Source organism: Candoia aspera, chromosome 2 (assembly GCF_035149785.1).
Source record: "Candoia aspera isolate rCanAsp1 chromosome 2, rCanAsp1.hap2, whole genome shotgun sequence".
Taxonomy (NCBI): domain Eukaryota; kingdom Metazoa; phylum Chordata; class Lepidosauria; order Squamata; family Boidae; genus Candoia; species Candoia aspera.
In genome coordinates, this window is record NC_086154.1 from 19,505,106 (window position 1) to 19,524,367 (window position 19,262).

The following is a 19,262-nucleotide window of genomic DNA, read 5'->3' on the forward strand; positions in this document are numbered from 1 at the left end:
CTGTAGTGCATCAGATTTGCAGAATTCCATGATACTGATGGAATTGCAATGCATCCTGAAGGCACCAGTTAAGGAACAGTAGCTTAGATCTAACATCGCTCAGAGGTGGGAAGAAAGCATTGTTCCTTACTATCGGAGTAAGAAGCTGCACTACTGCAAGCTTGTTATGACAAAACAATCAGTTGGTGCAGTATAATTTACATAACACACACATCAATATTTAACATGCAAACTAAGTGTGCTTTCTCAGCAACATGCTCTATTTGGATAATTTCTGACAAGTACTACATTCCTGCTTTCACCAACCAATCATCTGAAACATAAAGGAAAAAGAAGGAATTGTGAGTTTATACTACCTTACCGAAAAAGGCTCCCTGGTTTCTGTAAGCCTTTATTTAAAACCTGCCCATCACGTGAGTTTTCAGATGTCCAGTAAGGGAATTAATATAAAAGCTTCATAAAAAGTATAACCAAATCAATAAAATGAAGTAGACGAAAACAGCACCCGGGGAGAGGCTGCAGCAGAGTGATGGTTTTGCACACCAAAGGAACCAATAGGAAGGCCTATTTCATTTGGGCTATAAAACTTTCTTTTCTGCCATTCAGTCATGCCCGATTCTCAGGGACTGCCTGGACCAGTCCCTGCAGTGTTCTTGGCCAGGTTTTTCAAAGTGGTTTGCCATTGCCTCCTTCCCAGGGCTGAGAGAAAGTGACGGGGCCAAGATCACGCAGCTGGCTTCATGCCTAAGGTGGGACTAGAACTCACGGTCTCCTGGTTTCCAGCCTGATGCCTTAACCACTACACCAAACTGGCTCTATAAAACTATTAAATGGCAGCAAAAAGTTAGCATTTTCTTTCTCTCTCTCCTGCCATCTAACGGGCATCCAGACTTATACAGTCCAGTGGTAGTCTTCAGCCCCCAAAACCCTGAAAGGAATCCACCAACAGACCATCTTTCCCCAACCTGACATCCTCTGGATCTGTTGAATCAGAAGGCTAGCTAGGAATTCTCAGTGTAGTCCACCATATTACCTGGAGTTTGTCTACTTTTGTTGTTCTAGCCCCATACCGTTTTTTTGAGCTCAGCCTCCTTTATACCACACAAGTATCAACTGGACTTCTCAGCCCCACCCTGACATCAATAAGCCCTGATTTAATTCAGTGAGGCTCACTTCCACGCAGGGCACCTGCATGAGAGCCGTGAACAAGGAAGTCACAATCAAATTCATAGAGCTGTAGGCCAGGGAACAGCGTCAAGGCAACGGGTTTCTTTATTCACTAAAGCAAACAAAACACCTCGGGGTATTTATCATATACATAGCAGTTTTACAATACAATATACTTATATCCTGAAAACACTCTCTTGGCTGCTTCCTGCAAGGTGAGTCAGCCACTTCCTCTTCTGCAGGTGCAAATTAGACTCTGAAAGTGGTCACTGCTGTTCATCCAGGGGTGATGCTGAGGCCAATTTCAGATGTTTAAAGCCTACAAAGTGGAAGAACCTGTGGTAGAAAAGATGGAGTTTAAGGAAGTGAATTTCCGTCTTCCACAGGAGCGTGAAAGGTACAGCAAGAATCTTATCCTTCAAAAAAAAAAAAATCAGATTATTTCACCCCAGGCAGTTCTGTTTTGCTTCGCTCGGCTTTATGTCTTTGCTTTCCACTTTTGGCTAGCAATAAGGACTGCTTCATTTTGTTCCTGTGTTACTATTATTTTATATATATATATATGTATATATTCTCTCTCATTACTTTACTATGCTGAAAGAGACAAGTCTACTCCAAAAGAGCTTTCATGCAGTCTAGTGGGGCTTACTCCCAGGTAACTTGCTATGGGATTACAACTAACCCTAATTAAGAGTTGTTGTTAGCTATACCGATCCCTTTTTTTGTATTCCTGTAAAGGGTTTTGCTTTATTTTTTTTTCCTACAGTAAGCCATTCTAAAAGGCTGTGGTATAACATTTTAATTTCTGGGTTATAAATTTTTAATTTCTTAAAAACAAATACTTTATTTTAGAGTAGGGCTTCCAGATCCTAGATCTGGTACTCCTGCCTTGGTGCCAATGCTTATATAAGCTCTGCTACTGTAATAATTCTGCTCTCCAGGCAAGGTGGCAATTATTAATAAAGGCTTTTCTGCTAGTTATTTATTTATGGCAAACTTGTATATGCCCCAGGGGAGGACAATTACATTTCCCTGATAATTTTAAGCTGAAAAGGTATTGTGCAGTTAACAAGGGTATTTGCAAAATGAAGGAGCAGGGGAACAAGAATGGATGCAAACTGAACTAAAGTCAAGGTGTTTATGGTGACCTATAAAAAGCTCTATAGAGTTTGGGTCCTGGATTTCTAATATACAGTACAGGCTTCTCCCTTGTGTCTCCCTGTTTGTGTGAGCTGCCCAGGGTAATTGAGAGTCGGGCAGCTTACATGTTAAATAATTATAATTATTTAAATGGGAGAACACTCTTGATGGTGCCATTTTTCCAACGATTTCTATATAGTAATAAAAGTGCTTCTGATCCACGTGAATTGTGAAATTTCTTCCCTATTCAGTTCCAGTTGGCATCCAGTCTTAGAAGCTGTTTTCATAAAATGCCTATCCTAAGGTTGCCAGAGTATGGAGGTCTCCACAGGGGGGTCAGAAGGGTCAATATGGCAGCCACAATTACAAGATCAAAACCCTGCTTCTTTTTTACAGGCCTGTGATGCACAGAGAAGGGCATCAAAGGTCCAACATCTTGATTTCTTTTGATCTCTCCTGGTTCTCAAAGACACTCCCTTGGAACCCACATGGTCCCCTGCCTCATTCCATTTAGTGTTTTTTTTTTATACCTAAACTTAAATATGGAAAGGAGAGAAATGCTGTATGTTGCAAGGGAAAGTGTCAGCCTCCACTATCAACTTTGTTCCCAAGAATGCCTTCTGATTCAACATAAGCTTCAAGAGCATTCTGAGAAAATGAAGATGGTGGGTGGCTGTGGCCTGAAAAAGAAGGTATAGGTAGGCTGAGAGTTGATAGATAATATCCTAAGAGGAGTGCTAGGAAATGTGGCAGGGAAATCTGCCCAGATATTTTATGACTGGCCTTATCCTTCATGGCAAGAAGAGGGCCTGTGGTCCATGGGGAAGCCCACCTGCATGGCAGCCATTTTCCTTGAGTGCCCCCAATGTGCTTCCAAGGTATTAATGCTCCACTGCCCCCCCCGCCATGTTCAGGATCTCTGTGTTCAATTATTTCAGTCTTCTAGGGTCACGTCACACACTCAGCCAGAAACTAAACATCCAGATTCACTTCACCTAACAATTGTGGGTACGAATTAATTCACACACAGCTGATTGGACAATCACAAAACCGATGGACAGATGGAAAAGAGCAGCCCACTCAAAGGATCAGACCAGAAAGTCTTTTCTGTAGGGCAGGAAGAAAAACTAAATGCAAGAGAGTTTGAACATTGTTTCTGTATGTTTGTTTATTGATATTTATTTACTGGGCTTATACGATGCACGATAGTTCTTAAACTTGTTCTTGAATCTCAGCAGTAGTTGAGATTTGCTGGTGTGGCTACTATTTTTCTTAAAGAAATGTTACTTATTTGAAGTTCTGGGGTTTCTGGCAAGCTTGCTGAAGTGGTTCATTCCTGGCTGAGGGGTGAAACTGGAGACACACCAAACCCTACAATGGGGTTTGTTGTGTGGTGTGAAGGCAGCCATCCCATTATGGCTCCAGCTTCTCTTCTCTCAGGCGTTAGATCAGGGTTTCTCAACCATGGCAACTTTAAGATGTGTGGACTTCAACTCCCAGAATTCCCCAGCAAGCCATAGCTGGCTGGGGAATTCGGGAGTTGAAGTCCACACATCTTAAAGTTGCCACGGTTGAGAAACCCTGCATTAGATGAATTTTGCTGTTCCATCAGTCACTGTTGTGGTTACAGTGTCCTTCCTCTTTTTTAATGATTTGAACATATAGCTTTACATGATGTTATTGTTTATCATCTCTTTTATATCTCTTCTTTAGAAATAATTTTCTAATTGGAGGAAATGAATTTTGTCCCAGCAGGAGCTAGCACCCAGGTGAACTTGCCTGGACATGGAAGCTGGCCTGGCTAGAACTTGGATGGGAGACCATCTGGTGATCCCACAGCTATAGGATAAACCAGAAAGTCAATATAGATTTGGGAGGAAGACAGGGAGAAATGGCATGGCTGCGTTCATGGAGTCAGTAGGAGTCAAACCCAGCTTGAGAGCATCTTAGCTTTAAATGACAAAAAAGCAGTTGCCTTGCTCCTTCTATCTAGTGGCCTTATTCTACTGTCATATTGTCAAAAGGACCAGTCTTCCTGCTTGTTCTGCTACCCTGAGCCATAATGGGTTTCATCCCTCACCAGTGATACCAATGATACTGCCTAAACTTCCTTCTTATATTATACAGGAGGGGCACTCTAGCAGAAAAATGCTGGCAGGTATTATGGGAGTTGTTGTCCAATATATCTGGAGGGAGGGTCCTGGTTTAGAGAAGGCTCCCTCCTCTTTTGGGGCACTGAACCTTATCAGGCTGGCAGGAAGGCTGGAAGAAAGAGACCTTTGTTTTTTAAAGAGCAGAAGCTGAACGACAGGAAAGGACTTTCATTTGTTGATACAGTCTGGAAGCTATAAGGAAATTATTCCTATTTGCAAATTGGTTACCGTCCAGACAAAGAATGCCCTGCCTTGTGCACCACTCATTTCCTCTGAAGACGGAAGGACTGCACACAAAGCATCGGTCCGGTCTCCTGACCTCCATACCTCCATTCTCAAGGACAGAGAATGTAGGGCAGTGTTTCTCGACCTTGACAACTTTAAGATGTGTGGACTTCAACTCCCAGAATTCCCCAGCCAGCATGCTGATATGGTTCAGTGCCCCAGAAGAGAAGGGAGCCTTTATCTTGCTTTATTAGAGGTGGAGGAAGTTATATGCTGCCATTTGCAGACAAACGGATCCCTTTATCCCATGTTCATTGAGCCTGGGTGGAAAATGGAAAACTTACCATGCAGAACATCAGGGAAAGGCACAAAAATACCAGCCAGCCCAGTTTAGTTCTTTTTAAAGGCCAGGTTCAGTCCTGGCTCGCCTTCATTCCCCAACCCTGGAGACAATAAGTCATCAACTTCCTCCTCTTCAAGAACTGAGGGAAGACAAGGGTGGGGGAAGCCTCTGAAACAATAGTTGAGCATTCACTCCCAACTCATTTATTTTGTGAAGTGAACGGGGTTATCTGCAAAGGGGGGCCCTGTGGGCAGAATGAACTGCACAGAACTGCACAGGATTTCAGGAAGATCTTTTCATGCTAATCTGGGGTCAGTCAAGAACCTTGGGACTGTAAGGGTCATTTCCCAGCCTCAATTATAGTGAGTTAAGGCAGAGTCTCTAAATACTCTGAAATGCTTTTTCCCAGATTTCTCTTCACCCGATGTCAGGCCCAGCCCAAGAATGACAAAGAATCAGTCCAGCCAAACTTCAGTTCTTTATTTGTTAGCACTGTGTAGACAGAATCTTGCCAAACTAAAGCTACTCTACCTAACCCAAGGGGAAATAACCTGGGAAAGTTCTAGGGCGGGGCTATTCTGAATCTCTTGGTTTTCCTAGAGATTTGCCTTCTGGACTGTGTCACCTCTTATCTCTTTCCCCTTCCTGGAATGTGCTCCCTCCTTTCTGAGGACCAGTGGCACTGCCGAAATCTACCACACCTGGGCCAAGTTGTCATTTATAAGATAAGCTGCCAATTGACTCATCGCTGTTTCTTGATGGCTGATGTCTGCTGTCTTCCATGCCTTTTCTGCCCTCCCCAGACTTTCTCACAGCCCCACCCACATAAGATAGCCTTGTATAATGAGCATCATGTCTTTTATTCATAGAATTGAGTTTTCTCTCTGTGAAAGAACTGAATTGCAGTTTGATCTTGGTCAAGGGTTTGATCCTGATCTTTGAGGTTTCTTCTCTGACCTCCCCAGCCTGGTACTCTTCATATGTGTTGGGTTATTTATATCTTTGCTAGTTTGCATGCTGCTTGGAAACAGATAGTTCAAGTTGTTAAATCATTTGAGCACAGATGCTTGGCTGCCTCTGAGTCCTCAAGTGTGCCACTGCCTTTCCTTTTATTTCCCTAAAAGCAAATTCCCCCTTGAGGCAAAGTTGACTCTTGAAGACTTCCTAGCCATGTTCATGCGTTTTTCCTGTCAAGAATATGGAAGGGGGTTGCTGGACTTTTATTCAGATAGAGTCCAGTTTCTGTACGTTTCGACCCTCATGTTATGGCTTTTGTCATGTAACCTATAGATTTAATGAAGCTGTTTTTGTGAGGACTGGAAATGGAGACTACTGAGAAAGCAAGAAATAACTGCCAAACGATGGAGCAGATGCCAGAAGAAGAAACACGGCAGGTACAAGCAAAATCCATACTTCCCCTCTCCTTTTCAAAGTACCGTTTCATGAGGACTAATAATTATTATTGGATAACGCTTTTCAGGGGAATAGTGTGAGGGCATCCATAGGAGGAAGTCCATGTAAAAAAAGTGGCAGGGCTTCAGTGACATGGTCACAGCTACCATCTTGACCTTTTTGACGATCCCCCACTATGGAGGCCCTAGAAGGTACATATCTCAAAATATTATCATCATAAGCCTGTTAACTACGTCCCTCTGACCTTGGGAAACTTAAGCAGCCTTTGCTGGGTCTTTGTCCTGAAAGCTGGCCTAGAAATGTATTGATTCCGTTAATATAACAGACTTCAGAGCAGTGTTTCTCAACCTCGGCAACTCTAAGATGTATGGACTTCAACTCCCAGAATTCCCCAGACTGAGAAACACTGCTTTAGAGACAGGAGGGCTGAGCCAGGAGTTCCACCCTACAACTGTCCATAAAAGGTGCCGCGGGAACCTTATATCAGGCACAGAGCTACATCAACATTTTCCACTTTACCTCAATGGGCCGAGATGTTGTACCAAAGAGCAGGGTAAGACAAGAGCCCAAAGTCCATCCACAGTTTTCAAGGAGGGACCATACCTCTGCAGCACAGCATCTGCCTTACATACAAAAAGCCTCACATTCATTTCCAAGCATCTTCTGCTAAAAGGAGCTCGGATAGGGCTGGGAAGATCCTTATCCGTCAGAGATGCAATGATGCTCTAGCCAGAATAATGGTCTAACTTGGCATAAAGCAAATTCACGAGGTCTAGAGTTATGTCAGATGAAGACTGAGGGTGCTGCAGAGCCTTTGGTCAGTGAGTAGAAATGTGAGTGTCTGGAGGCAAGCAAGCAATTCTGTGTGATAGCTGTGGTTAGCCTAAACGGCCACCCTTTTGTGTGTGTGTTTGTGTGCACGCTCACCTTCGAGTCAGTGCTGACTCCTGGCGACTGTCTGGACAAGTCCCTGCAGTTTTCTTGGCAAGATTTTTGGAAGTGGCTTGCCTTTGCCTTTTTCCCAGGGCTGAGAGGGAGGGACTGGCCCAGGGTCACCCTGCTGGCTTCGTGCCTAAGGCGGGACTAGAACTCCCGGTCTCCCGCCTGGCACCTTCACCACTGCACCAAACTGGACCTTCCAAATGTTTTGAGGCTGTAGCCAGGTAAGGAATTCTGGGAACAGCAGTTCTGAAGTATTGAGAAGGGAGCGGTCAGGAGGCTGCCATATACATTCAAAGCTATCTCTGAGTGTCTGATCTTTTTCATAATCTATCTGCCCAATAATAACTGGCTTTTTTCCCCAAAGAAAAATTGGTAATCAGAGATAATTATGTGTATGGGGTGGAGTAAATGCAGAATGCACCAAAGTGATAGCTGTTTATAAAAAGAAAAAGCAGCTAATCTGTGCTGTGGGGAATCCCATGTTGACACAAAAGACATTTGCCACTGAGTTCTCCTACCAGGGAAGAAATCACTAAGTAGTCATACTGTCTTTTGGTTATATAAAAGCCAACTACTATTATTATAAGTATTATAGTATAATTACTTTAATTATAATTATTATAGCACTGCTCAGAGTAGGGAGTACTTTGTGTGTTCCTATCTTGCGTTCTCTGGTGTGCAGTCTAATGGGCAGGTAGTTTGTCATGTAGTTTGCCACGACACAACTGTTCACTGTCCTATCCTTGCACAATGAGTGGAAAGCTGGGTTCTGCTGGTGCACAATACCTATGGTGTACATGCCCAGGAGGGTTTCTCAACCTTGGCAACTTTAAGAGGTGTGGACTTCAACTCCCAGAATTCCCCAGCCAGACTTGCTGGCTGGGGAATTCTAGGAATTGAAGTCCACACAACTTAAAGTTGCCAAGGTTGAGAAACACTGGCTTGGAGGCTCAGCCCAGGTAGAGAATGGAATGGAAGTGTGGCCCCACCCTTTTCCTCCCCACACTCACACATCCAGACAGAGGTCTGAAGAGGAGCACTATTTGCATTTTCTTGAATTAAGGACAGTTATCCACAAAGTCAAAGACTTCGCTTTATTAGGCTGCTGGATTGTGTGAAGAGCTACACTTGCATTCAAACCAATGCAAAGTGACCACCTCGGACCCCCCAACTGGACATGTCAGGCTGGGGAAAGTAGGGAGTCAGGCTGTATGCATGGACCCCATCTCTGCTCAGTCTGAATATCTTCAGTTAGCTGTACACAAGTGCAGGCCTGCAGTCTCCAGGAGATCAGTAAATGGGAGTATTTCCACATGCAAAGTTTGTGCTACTCCAGGACTCATCCATGCCTTGGGATCCTGCTATATGATCTCCGTTTGATTTGTAGCCAACTACTAATACATCTGCAAAACTGAAATACTTTGGCCACCTAATGAGAAGACAGGACACCCTGGAGAAGATGCTGATGCTAGGGAGAGTGGAGGGCAAAAGGAAGAGGGGCCGACCAAGGGCAAGGTGGATGGATGATATTCTAGAGGTGACGGACTCGTCCCTGGGGGAGCTGGGGGTGTTGACGACCGACAGGAAGCTCTGGCGTGGGCTGGTCCATGAAGTCACGAAGAGTCGGAAGCGACTAAACGAATAAACAACAAACTAATACATCTAGCAAATGATTCCAAGAGTATCAAATAAAGACAGAAGGAGTATTTTGAAATTCTGTACGGTAGAGGTGTCAACATCTAAGATAACTTAGAAGATTTGCCCTACTTATAAGAAGCTCTAGTGCTAGAAGACGAAATGAGATCAGCACTCCGGTCATTACCAAACTGGAAGGTTATAGGAATTGATGGAGCATCTATAGAAATATGGGAAGCAATAGCAGCACAATCTGTAAAGGTTCTAGCCAAACTATCGTAACAAATCTGGAGAACGACACAGTGGCCAACAAATTGGAAGAGGTAATCTGCATACCAGTATCAAGTCCCTCCTTGGGGAGAGATGGGTGGCGATAAATTTGATTAATAAAATAAATAAAATCAAGATAGGAGACTTAACAGAACATGCAAACTATCATACAATACAGGCAGTCCTCGTTTAATGACCGCTTGTTCAGCAACCATTCAAAGTTACAACAGCACTGAATGAGTAGGACTTACAACCAGTCCTCAGAGTTCCAGCCATGCAGCACCCCTCCAGTCACGTGACTGCGATTTGGGCACTTGGCAACCGGCTTGCACTTACAACAGTTGCAGCATCCCACAGTCACGTGATCTCCATTTGCTATCTTCCCTGCTGGCTTCCCACAAGCAAAGTCAATGGGGAACCCAGCAGGGAAGGTCACAAGTCACTCCCATAAGTCGCTCCCTCACTATGGAGAAGGAGATCCCAGGGATCTTGTACTCCGTAGCACCCACCTGCTTGCAGCACCCCTCACCCACACTCCATAGCACCTGCCCGCCCAGCTGTACTCATCCCAGGCTGCAGCAACCCCCTTGCCCATATTGATGCCATGCCATGCCATGGCACCCATCTGCATGCCTGCCTGTCTACACTCCGTAGCACTCACCCCCCTCCCTGGCCACACTCGCGCTGGGCCACGGCTCCCATCCCCAACTGCCCACACTTGTGCTGAGCTGTAGCACACCCCATCTGCCTGCACATGGCTGGCTGGGGAATTCTGGGAGTTGAAGTCCATACATCTTAAAGTTGCCAAGGTTGAAAAACACTGCCCTAGATGCATCATCTTGCAACCAGCCAGGTACATGAGTTGAGCTTTGAGAAGGCTTCTTGTACTAACACATCTTATTTTGCCATTAGTTGATCCCAGAACTTAGTCCTGAAGGTTTCTCAAAAGAGGATGAAGATTTCCTTTCTGGACTGAATCCAGAAGAGAGAGAATGCCTGGAGTACTTGCTTCAGACAATCAACACCTTGGATAAGGAAATCTTAGGAGATGACGAGCGGAATCATGAGAAAATGGAAGGATCTCCAGGTAAAAATACATACAATAGTAATTTGTTTACATGGATCCCCGGGCACTATAATTTAACCACTTGGCTGGTGGAGCAAGCCTTTGAATGGCAAACTTAATGTTCCCCCAAATATGATTTGGCCGTTTTTGTTTCAAACAACACAACTACTCTCAGCCTTACCAGGTGGACCAAACAGGAAACACGACCAGATGAGCTAATTTTACTTTCTTGTAAGGTTACATTAACAGAATCTTGCAAGTCTGAAAGTACAATTCTCTCCCATCTCCTTTACAGCCCAAGAAACTAGGGAGGGTCCCTTCTGAACCTCTTCGTCCACCCATTATGCAGCTGTGGGCTATGCCCTCTCTTACCTGACTGTTCCCTAGGCAGTGTCTCTGGGCCCAGTCTCCCAAGGTCATTCCCAGAAACGATTACATCTACTTTCCTGCCTTTTGTCCAACAAAAGCACAGAGCCCTTCCATGTACACGGCCCTTCCATGTCTGTGTTATTCTTGTCATTCTGTGGCAGATTCTCCCAGCATTTAGACTGTAGTTGCCACTTTTCACTCATACAGACTTGCAGTATGTGGGCCTTTGTGCTCCTCTCTACGTATATATAAAACCAGTAGCCATGTATTTCCAATCAGTACTTGAAACTTGGTCACCACCTCTCGACCTTCTGCCTCCATACTGTGTATGTTTACTGATGAATGTCAGAAGAGCTACCACCACCGCAGTTGCCATGTAACATATGAACGATCCTCCATAACTAGATAGAATAATTTAAGAACAACCCTCTGTCTCTGTGTTTCCTATAACCTCTTTTTTGTACTTTTAACAATTTGAGCCTATGTCGATTGTATATGCAGGTTCTCAGGACCCATGCCAGCATAGCGTCATCTGCAGCATGCAACAACCAAGTAAATTTGAGGAGGCTGCCCCACTGAAACCTGGTCCCTGCCCAGCAGTTTCTAAGAGTAAAATGACCAAGTCCCTTTCAGAGGAATCTGACGAAGTCACTTCGAGGAGATGGTCTGACCTTTGTTGTCCTCAAGCCAAACTTCCTCCTAGATCAGCCAACTCTCACCCCACCCGCTTTAAGAAGTTTGACACCATACTGAAGTCAGGAGTCAATGTTCAAGAACTCCGCTCGCGTTTCCTCCTCCACCTTGACATTTCTGCTCCCGTCAAGGAACCAGCAAAGGATACTGTAAGACTAATAAAGCCTGCAGGGCTTTCATCCAACGCTCAAAGGTCTACTCGGGATGAAGCGCTGCAGAAGCTGGGCTTTCTTCAGAAAAACACACCTTTTCTGGATGCAGATCGACACATCCAACTCCCATGTGCTGAAAGGCCGAATGAAGAGGCAACTGCCGGTTCCACCTACACCATTAAGAAGTCTCCATAACAGTTGCTCCCATCCAGAGAGAGATGCTTTCTCAATCAGCTAAAGGCCAAGCAATGTTAGAAGAACATCTCTTCTGATACGGTATTGAACAAATCAATTCTTTTTGATACACCAAATTACCTTCTGCAAAATACAGTTGGATCAGAATATAGAACCTGCAGCGTACAGTTTATGACATTGTATTTAGCAGCGTTTCTTGTCTTTTCCGCAAAGTGCGTCTTGTTGGTACAATAGTCAGTTGAGATGCATCCTGTGGGCTTTTGATTCCACTTCTAGACTTCATAACATTGCTTCCTGAATCCCTGGAGCAACAAAAGATATTATTTTGTGAAAATGGAGACCAGTTCCCTTCCTTCAGACTAGACCCAGTGCCTTTACTTATCGGAACATAAGATCAAAGCAATTGCATCCCAGGACACAGAGTGCTTTCAGACATAGCTTTTAATCATGCAATCTCCTGGTCTCATTCCTAGAGCTTTATGGGAGGCCCAGACAATACTGTCTTCCACTCATCACTTCCCATGTTTTGCTAGTGCTACTTCCAACCTTTTCCTTTCTACAGATTGTGGGAGGGGGAACCCAGAGCCATGCACTGCTAGGGTCCCTTTAACTATCCAAGAGCAGGGAGTTTTGACTATTATATTTGGCTTGCATGAGTCTCTGGCACAAATTAGAACATAAGTATCCCTTTACAGCAGAGAATGGGAGGAATGAAAAGTGCTTGTCTGCCAGGTTTCGCTAAATACATATATAGATATTTACATGGGTACATATACATATTAACCTTTCTAATAAAGGCTGTTACGTCTGCTTCATAAGAGATCCATATATTCGAACTGGTGCTCCAGCCAACTGCTGTTTTCAATAGGAAGCAATGTCTTTTTTTTAAAAAAAAATCTAGTACGTATAGGAATTTATTTACTTTCTATATTTTTAAATTCTTCAAAATAGCAAAAAGGGAACTTCAGTCAGAAACATGGAGTAAACGTACAAAATGTATCACATATTAATCTTATGCTAATAATAGCATCACTTTTGGAAATTTTCTACAAGGAAAATTATATTAAATGTCAATTAGTTTTCAAGTTATTGAATAATAACTGTGTATTAGCATATCTTATTCCTTCTAGAGAATTACATCAATTAAATATTCAGTTTTCTATGAATTTGTTCCTTTTTGTTTTCTTTCCAATGGTGGCAAATCCACATCTTAACTCTTTTAGGTAAATAACTCTAATATTAACGCAGCCCACCTTGGCTGATCTTGAAAAACTATCCAAACCTGGATGGGAGACCAGTAAGAAACACCAAGAATGTAAAATAGACTAGGAAATTTTAAAAAAAATCCAGAAGGCAATGGCATACCACTTCTATACTGTTGCCAGAGAAAAGTACACTGAAATGTTCATGGGGGTCACCAAGAGGCAAGCTCCATTTGAGGTAGCATATGCTTTAATTTTATTTCCAGGGGTCACAAAACTGCTGCTAAAACCTTGGAAACAGCTCCACCTATACCACTGAAAAGAAAAAAGGGGAGCAGGGAAATGGTCACAACCCAAACTTTCTCTTTATTCATATCCAATAATCTTTCTGGATAGGTATAAATTTATAAATCTATAAACAACTTATCCAATCAATACATCTGATTGAAATTGAAGTGAATAATGCATTTATTTATTACTGCTTTTTTTATTAAAGACTATGCCCTCCAAATATATTGGTATTCTTCTCATCCTCTTTGCCATTTCCTACAATTTTATTAAATGAGAATTTTTAGCACAGTTTGAGGCAGCTTTTGTTGCAACCTGAGTCGCTTTCAGTTTGGGTTCTGTTTTTTTAATTTACGTGTAGCATCATCTAATGTTAGTTTTGGTGATGGGGAGCTCAAAGGATGTAGTTCTCATTATTTCCCCATTACTGTCTTGCAAGGGAGGTTAAAGTGATCAACATCCTTGTTCCTTAAGGGGCCAGCCCCACAGAATTCTGCTGCTCTTACAGGGCCTGAGTCAAACTGCTCTCCCTCCATCCTTGCATCAGGAAAAATGTGCTGTCTGCATTTCTAACCTGTGCCCTGCCTCTGTGGCCTCTGCACTGGGGATGAAGTCTATCAGATTTTACACACCTTGAGCCCACATCACATTACTACGTTATCACCATACAACTCTTCATTGCACTTGAGTTCCTTCAGCGCTCAGCTTCCTCTACCGTGTTGTCAAGAAGAGCCTCTCATCATCTCAACGGATCCCCTTGGAGAGGAAACAAAGGCGACTCGGCTGTCAGAGTTGATTTGCTCTCAGAAGTAAAGCTGAACAGATCAATAGAAAAAGAAAATGACCAATCCCTGAAATAAAACACCTGTTGGGTTGTCTCCCAGCTAATGGATGAGGGAAAAGAAGAATTCAAGTTTTAAGTGGTGTGAAACACAAAGCCAGGATGTTAACTGACAAGTCACAGAAAAACAATAGCAACATCCCTATGGCCCAACGGCTTCATTGTTTCCTGGTTAGTTTCTTGAGTAACTCAGTATTTAAAGCCAGTCAGGGCTGAGGAACTCATGGTCTGCAGACTGCATTTGGCGTCCCCACATCCTCATTTTTGCAAAGCCCAGAGCCCTTCCATGATTGCACCACTAGAATTCACCATCAAATGTCTGTCTGTCCCTACTGCTCAAGACTTAAAACACAGGCTTCCTTCACTTTATGCTAGGGTGTTTTGTTTTTTTCATCTGTTCAACTGTGTCCGATTCTCGGAGACTGCCTGGACAAATCCCAGCAGTTTTCTTGGCAAGGTTTTTCAGAAGTGCCTCCTTCCTACGACTGAGAGGGACTGGCCCAAGGCCACCCAGCAGGCTTTGTGCCTAAGGCCAGGACTAGAACTCACAGTCTCCCAGCTTCTAGCCTGATGCCTTAACCACTACATCAAACTGGCTCTCAGATACTGAACAGATGAGGAAAAAAAGGAGGTTGCAGGATATGGTGTTAAATTCTATAACCCAAATTCACCGACAAATGCACTCATAAATTTTTAGAGCATAATTCTTAAATACTACATTACTCAAACATGTTTTCTTTCTTTCCTTGTGTTCTGTGTACCCTGAAAGCATTTTCTCTCTTTTCTACTGCTGGATGCTAAGGCACGTGTTTATCATGGCAGACAAAGAGGTAGAATGCAGCACGGCACTGCAAATTGTATTAGTGGTGTTATGTTGGGCACAGATTTGCCCAGGTTAAAAGCTCATCCTAGGGCTGAGGATCTTTCACCAGCTTTGGTGCAACATAAAATATTTAACGGTGCTTCTAGTGTTAGAGAAATCATTTTCCTTTTCATTTACAGTAAGGGAGTTGGACAAGATGTCGGTGGTTGTTTTGACCCATAACAACAGGAATAGCTATTGCAGGCATGGAAGTAAGTGGGAGGCAGGATGTAGAACAGAACAGCCACACAATACGAAGGTAAATGCGTGAGGGTTTGGTGGGAAAATGTTCAAGCTGCTTTGGCAGAAAGAAGTTTTGACATGTTTCCAGACCTTTGGTGCAAATAGACTATGCTGGCACAAATTGCATGATAGGGATTTTTTTTTTTACATAAAGCAAATTCTTGGATAAAAATGATCTGTTGCATAATAGCAAATGCACATAAAGTAAATTCACATAAAGCAAGGTATGTAAAACTTAGTGGTTTTATTTAGGGTTTTTTTTAAGGAACTCCCAGTAATTGGGGGGGGGGAATCCAAACATTTCAGCTTTGCCCTTCCAGAGTGTCAGCTGCTATACTTTGTGCAGCATTTGAAGATCTAAATATATGTAGGTTATTTATATACAGGAAAGAATATACCACCAACCATTAACAGGCGACCTACTCCTGCTGTATATAGTCTACATCTCATCTCCAACTTGGGGTGCAGCCTTGACAAGCTGCCTATTCACACCAGGCACAGTCATATATCTTAGCTGTCAAGAAATCAGTTTCACATTCAGGAAGTAATTAACAGCTGAACCTTGACAGACTCAACACTATTAGTTAAGTTGCTTTATTGTGAACAAGGAAGAACTCATATATTTGCAGAAGATGTGCCTCCTGCAGAACAGAAGAATTTTTGTGTTTCTGTATGTGTGTGTTTTTCAGCCCCAGGGTTTAAATCCTAGGCCTTTTCCTCCTGCCTTTGTGAGTCAATGGATTTTGGTCACATTTTCCCCCAGCTTTGAGAGTCAGGGACAACTGCTCCATATTTACATAATGACTTTGTCTGGCCTGAGAATAATTGGTTTCTGCCTCTCCCAGCTTTGCCCTTACACCATGGCAAGCTCACTTCAATAGTGTAATGGCACTGTCTCTGACTTAATAATTAGTTTGTGGGAATGCACAATGGCATCAAGTGGAATCCAGCATGCATACATAAAACTGCAGTGCTAGTGCTACTGTCTCCTGCATGCAGTAAAGGCAGGATAGATAATTAAATTAAGGGGTCCAGCTACTACGTAAGCATTTTTTGGACTGTTTGCCCCCTTATATTGCCCTGGATAGTGTTGGTCCCAAATTAGGGATTAGCTAGATTTTGTCCGGTGCAATTCCCAATAACACAGGACACGAGAATTCTTCAGTGGCTACTCGTTTATTTCAGACAGTCTGTAACAAAGGAGGACCTCTCTTGAAGGCAGAGAGGCCCTGAGCTCAGGCAAAACAACAACTTATATAGGGTTTTACAGCAGGAAACAAAGGTATTAAATTTTCTCATTGGCTAGTCTCTCTTGCACCTGCGCAGAAGGCTTACATACTACATGTTATCCCATAATAATCCTTAGCATGTTGCATGTTTTTCTAAAATCTCCTCCCCTGGGCATGTTCCTCAGTATTACAATGAACATTTAGGTTACACTAAGTTAAATGGTGGTCTCGTTACTATGGTGATTAATGACTTCTCGATTACTTAGAAATTTATATCATCACTTTCCAGGTAAACCAGCATTGTTAGACCACTTTGGGACTTTCTATCCTGACAGGTACAAAGTACAATATTACTGCAGAACATTTCAGGGCTTTCCAGCTCACTCAGGTGCAACGCTCCACTTCATATCAGGTTTACCACATCCTGTAGAACAGTAGTTCCCAACCTTTTTGGCACCAGGGACCAGTTTTGTGGAAGACAATTTTTCCACGGCCTGGGGGGTGGGGTATGGTTTCAGGATGATTCAAGCGCTTCCTCTTTTTCCTGACCTTTTATTCTTTTTTCTTCGCACCCTTTGGAGATAGCAGCCAATGAGTTTGCTTTCTCTGACAGGAGGCGGAGCTCAGGCAGTAATGCAAGTGATGGGGAGTGGCTGTAAATACTCAGGCTGTAAATTAGCTCACCTCCTGCTGTGTGGCCTGGTTCCTAACAGGCCACGGACCAGTAGTGGTCCATAGCCTGGGGGTTGGGAACCCCTGCTCTAGAAGTTTTGCTTGCATGCATTATTGCTTGGCTCTGGTCAACATATTTCCTAGAATATTTCTTAAGCTTTTATGTCCTAAATAATCCTGGACAGGCCATAAGCTATAAATGTCTTGTTCCCAAAAGGGCAACAGGTCCACTTGCAAATGTTCCTAGCCTGTCCTAGGAGCTGGAGTTGCTTATCCAACTAAGGTCTGGTGTCCAGGTTCAGTTGTGACAGGCTGAACACTTGCACCCTGACTGACCCCTATCCCAGACCATCTCCACATATCCCCTTCTCGTCTTCAGCTGAAGTGTCAGCGTTCCGAGCCCCCATTGGGTTCCTCAATAGAGAGTCAGCATGTCTGGGATAAGCTGGTTCCACATGGAGTATGTTCTCTCTTACATGACCCCCCACCACTGAAATCACCTTCAGTGAAGAAGAACCCCCCTCCTCCTTTTAGACTTGTTAGGCCAATGAACCTGAACAAGGCTAAAAGGCGAAGGAGGGTTCTTTTAGATGGAGAGATCCTTGCAGTGTCAAATAAAAAGGTATGGTGCAATTATTCTAGCTTCCCCTCCCCATTTTTGTGGAGCAGTGGGAAAACGTGGAAGAGTTTCATGTGGAAGGGTGGACCCTCTATAGCATTTGAGGAATGAGCCAGGACATTGTAGAATAAAAGGCTTGTAAAGAAGCACCCCTTTTTGGCAGCAACATTTTTTGCTATGGGGGTTTTGTCTGCAAAATCAGGTCAGATTATGTTCACTCTCCATAAGAACCCCAAGGTATGCTTGATCCTTAGTAACCTTAAAGGGATCCATCTAGTCCAGCATTCTATATCATACAATGGCCAACCAATATTTGGTCTCTTCCATTGTCAGCATCTGGTATTTTAGGTACACTGCTTGTGATTCAGGAGATAACACACAATCATTAAGGTTACTAGCCCAATAAGATTGATAGCCCAATACTCTTTAAGGATGGGAAGGGTAGGTTTGCTGAGAGAATGTGGAAGTCATTCAGTGAGGGTCTATGATTGATCGTGGGCTAGAATTAGGACTCTTCATTCTTACTCCAACACCTTATCAATATTATTTATTTATTTCTGAAGTTGCCCAACTCATAATTTATGACTCTGGTTGGCACACATCAGTAACAATCAAAGCCAACCAAAATTTTTAAAAAATAATATAAAACCCACTTAACCAACCACAGTAATACATATACAGTAGATATACACATAGCCAAGGCAGGGCATTATGAATGCTCTCCCAACAGGATAAGCTCAATTACCATCCAGGCCCAATGCAGGGGAATAAAGCCAGGTCCTCACCACTCCACAAAAGGCTAATAGGTTTGGGGCTGACTCAACCTTTTGCGGGGGGTGGAATTTGTTCCAAAGGGCAGGTGCAGGAACAGAGAGCGCCACTTTGGTCTAGTGGTTAAGGTGCTGGGCTAGAAACCAGGAGATTGTGAGTTCTAGTCCCGCCTGAGGCATGAAAGCTGGCTGGGTGACCTTGGGCCAGTCCCTCTCTCTCAGCCCAACCCACCTTGCAGGGTTGCTGTTGTGGGGAAAATAGGAGGAGGAAGGAGTATTAGGTATGTTTGCCACCTTGAGTTACTTATAAAAATAATAAAGACGGGATAGAAAATAAAATTTTAAAAAATGTCTCCTAGGTCCTTTTAGAGGTCATTAGGTGACATTACAGAAGGAATCTAAATTACAAATCTAATGTTGATGGAGAAGTCACATTTGCTTGCTGCTGTTTCTGCCATAGCTATGGAGGTTGCTTGCTTATGTGTCGTCATGCTGATTATGTATTATCTGTCACCTGTATTGCACTTTTTGGCCCAATCACAGAGGCATCCACTGGATTGGAGGCTTTCATCAAAATAATCAGAGTAGCATCATGCTGTTATGATGCAGGCTTCACCCCTCTCATACACATGCAGCGTTACAACAACACGTGTCCTGATGCATAATAACTCCCCCACCTCCATAGATATCTCTACCCAATCAGCTTCATGTTCTTACTCTAGAAATGTAAATAAATAAATAAATGCTTAGGAAATTATATGAGCTGGACCTCT

General features: G+C 43.3%; 1 protein-coding gene across 1 annotated transcript; it reads left to right on the top strand.

Annotated features, from left to right (window-relative positions):
- Window positions 1-1,436: 1,436 nt before the first annotated feature.
- On the top strand, window positions 1,437-12,929 carry LOC134489031 (uncharacterized). Its single transcript, XM_063291442.1, has 4 exons — window positions 1,437-1,564; window positions 6,319-6,422; window positions 10,201-10,375; window positions 11,225-12,929. The coding sequence occupies exons 2-4, from the start codon at window positions 6,351-6,353 to the stop codon at window positions 11,761-11,763; spliced, it is 786 nt and encodes a 261-aa protein (XP_063147512.1). The 5' UTR covers window positions 1,437-1,564; window positions 6,319-6,350; the 3' UTR covers window positions 11,764-12,929.
- The last annotated feature ends 6,333 nt before the right edge of the window (window positions 12,930-19,262 follow it).

Coding starts and splice junctions, on each gene's coding strand:
- LOC134489031 (XM_063291442.1), top strand. CDS start 6,351: ATGGAGACTACTGAGAAAGCAAGAAATAACTGCCAAACGATGGAGCAG. Junction 6,423..10,200: donor CAGAAGAAGAAACACGGCAG/GTACAAGCAAAA, acceptor TTTTGCCATTAG/TTGATCCCAGAACTTAGTCC. Junction 10,376..11,224: donor GAAAATGGAAGGATCTCCAG/GTAAAAATACAT, acceptor TTGTATATGCAG/GTTCTCAGGACCCATGCCAG.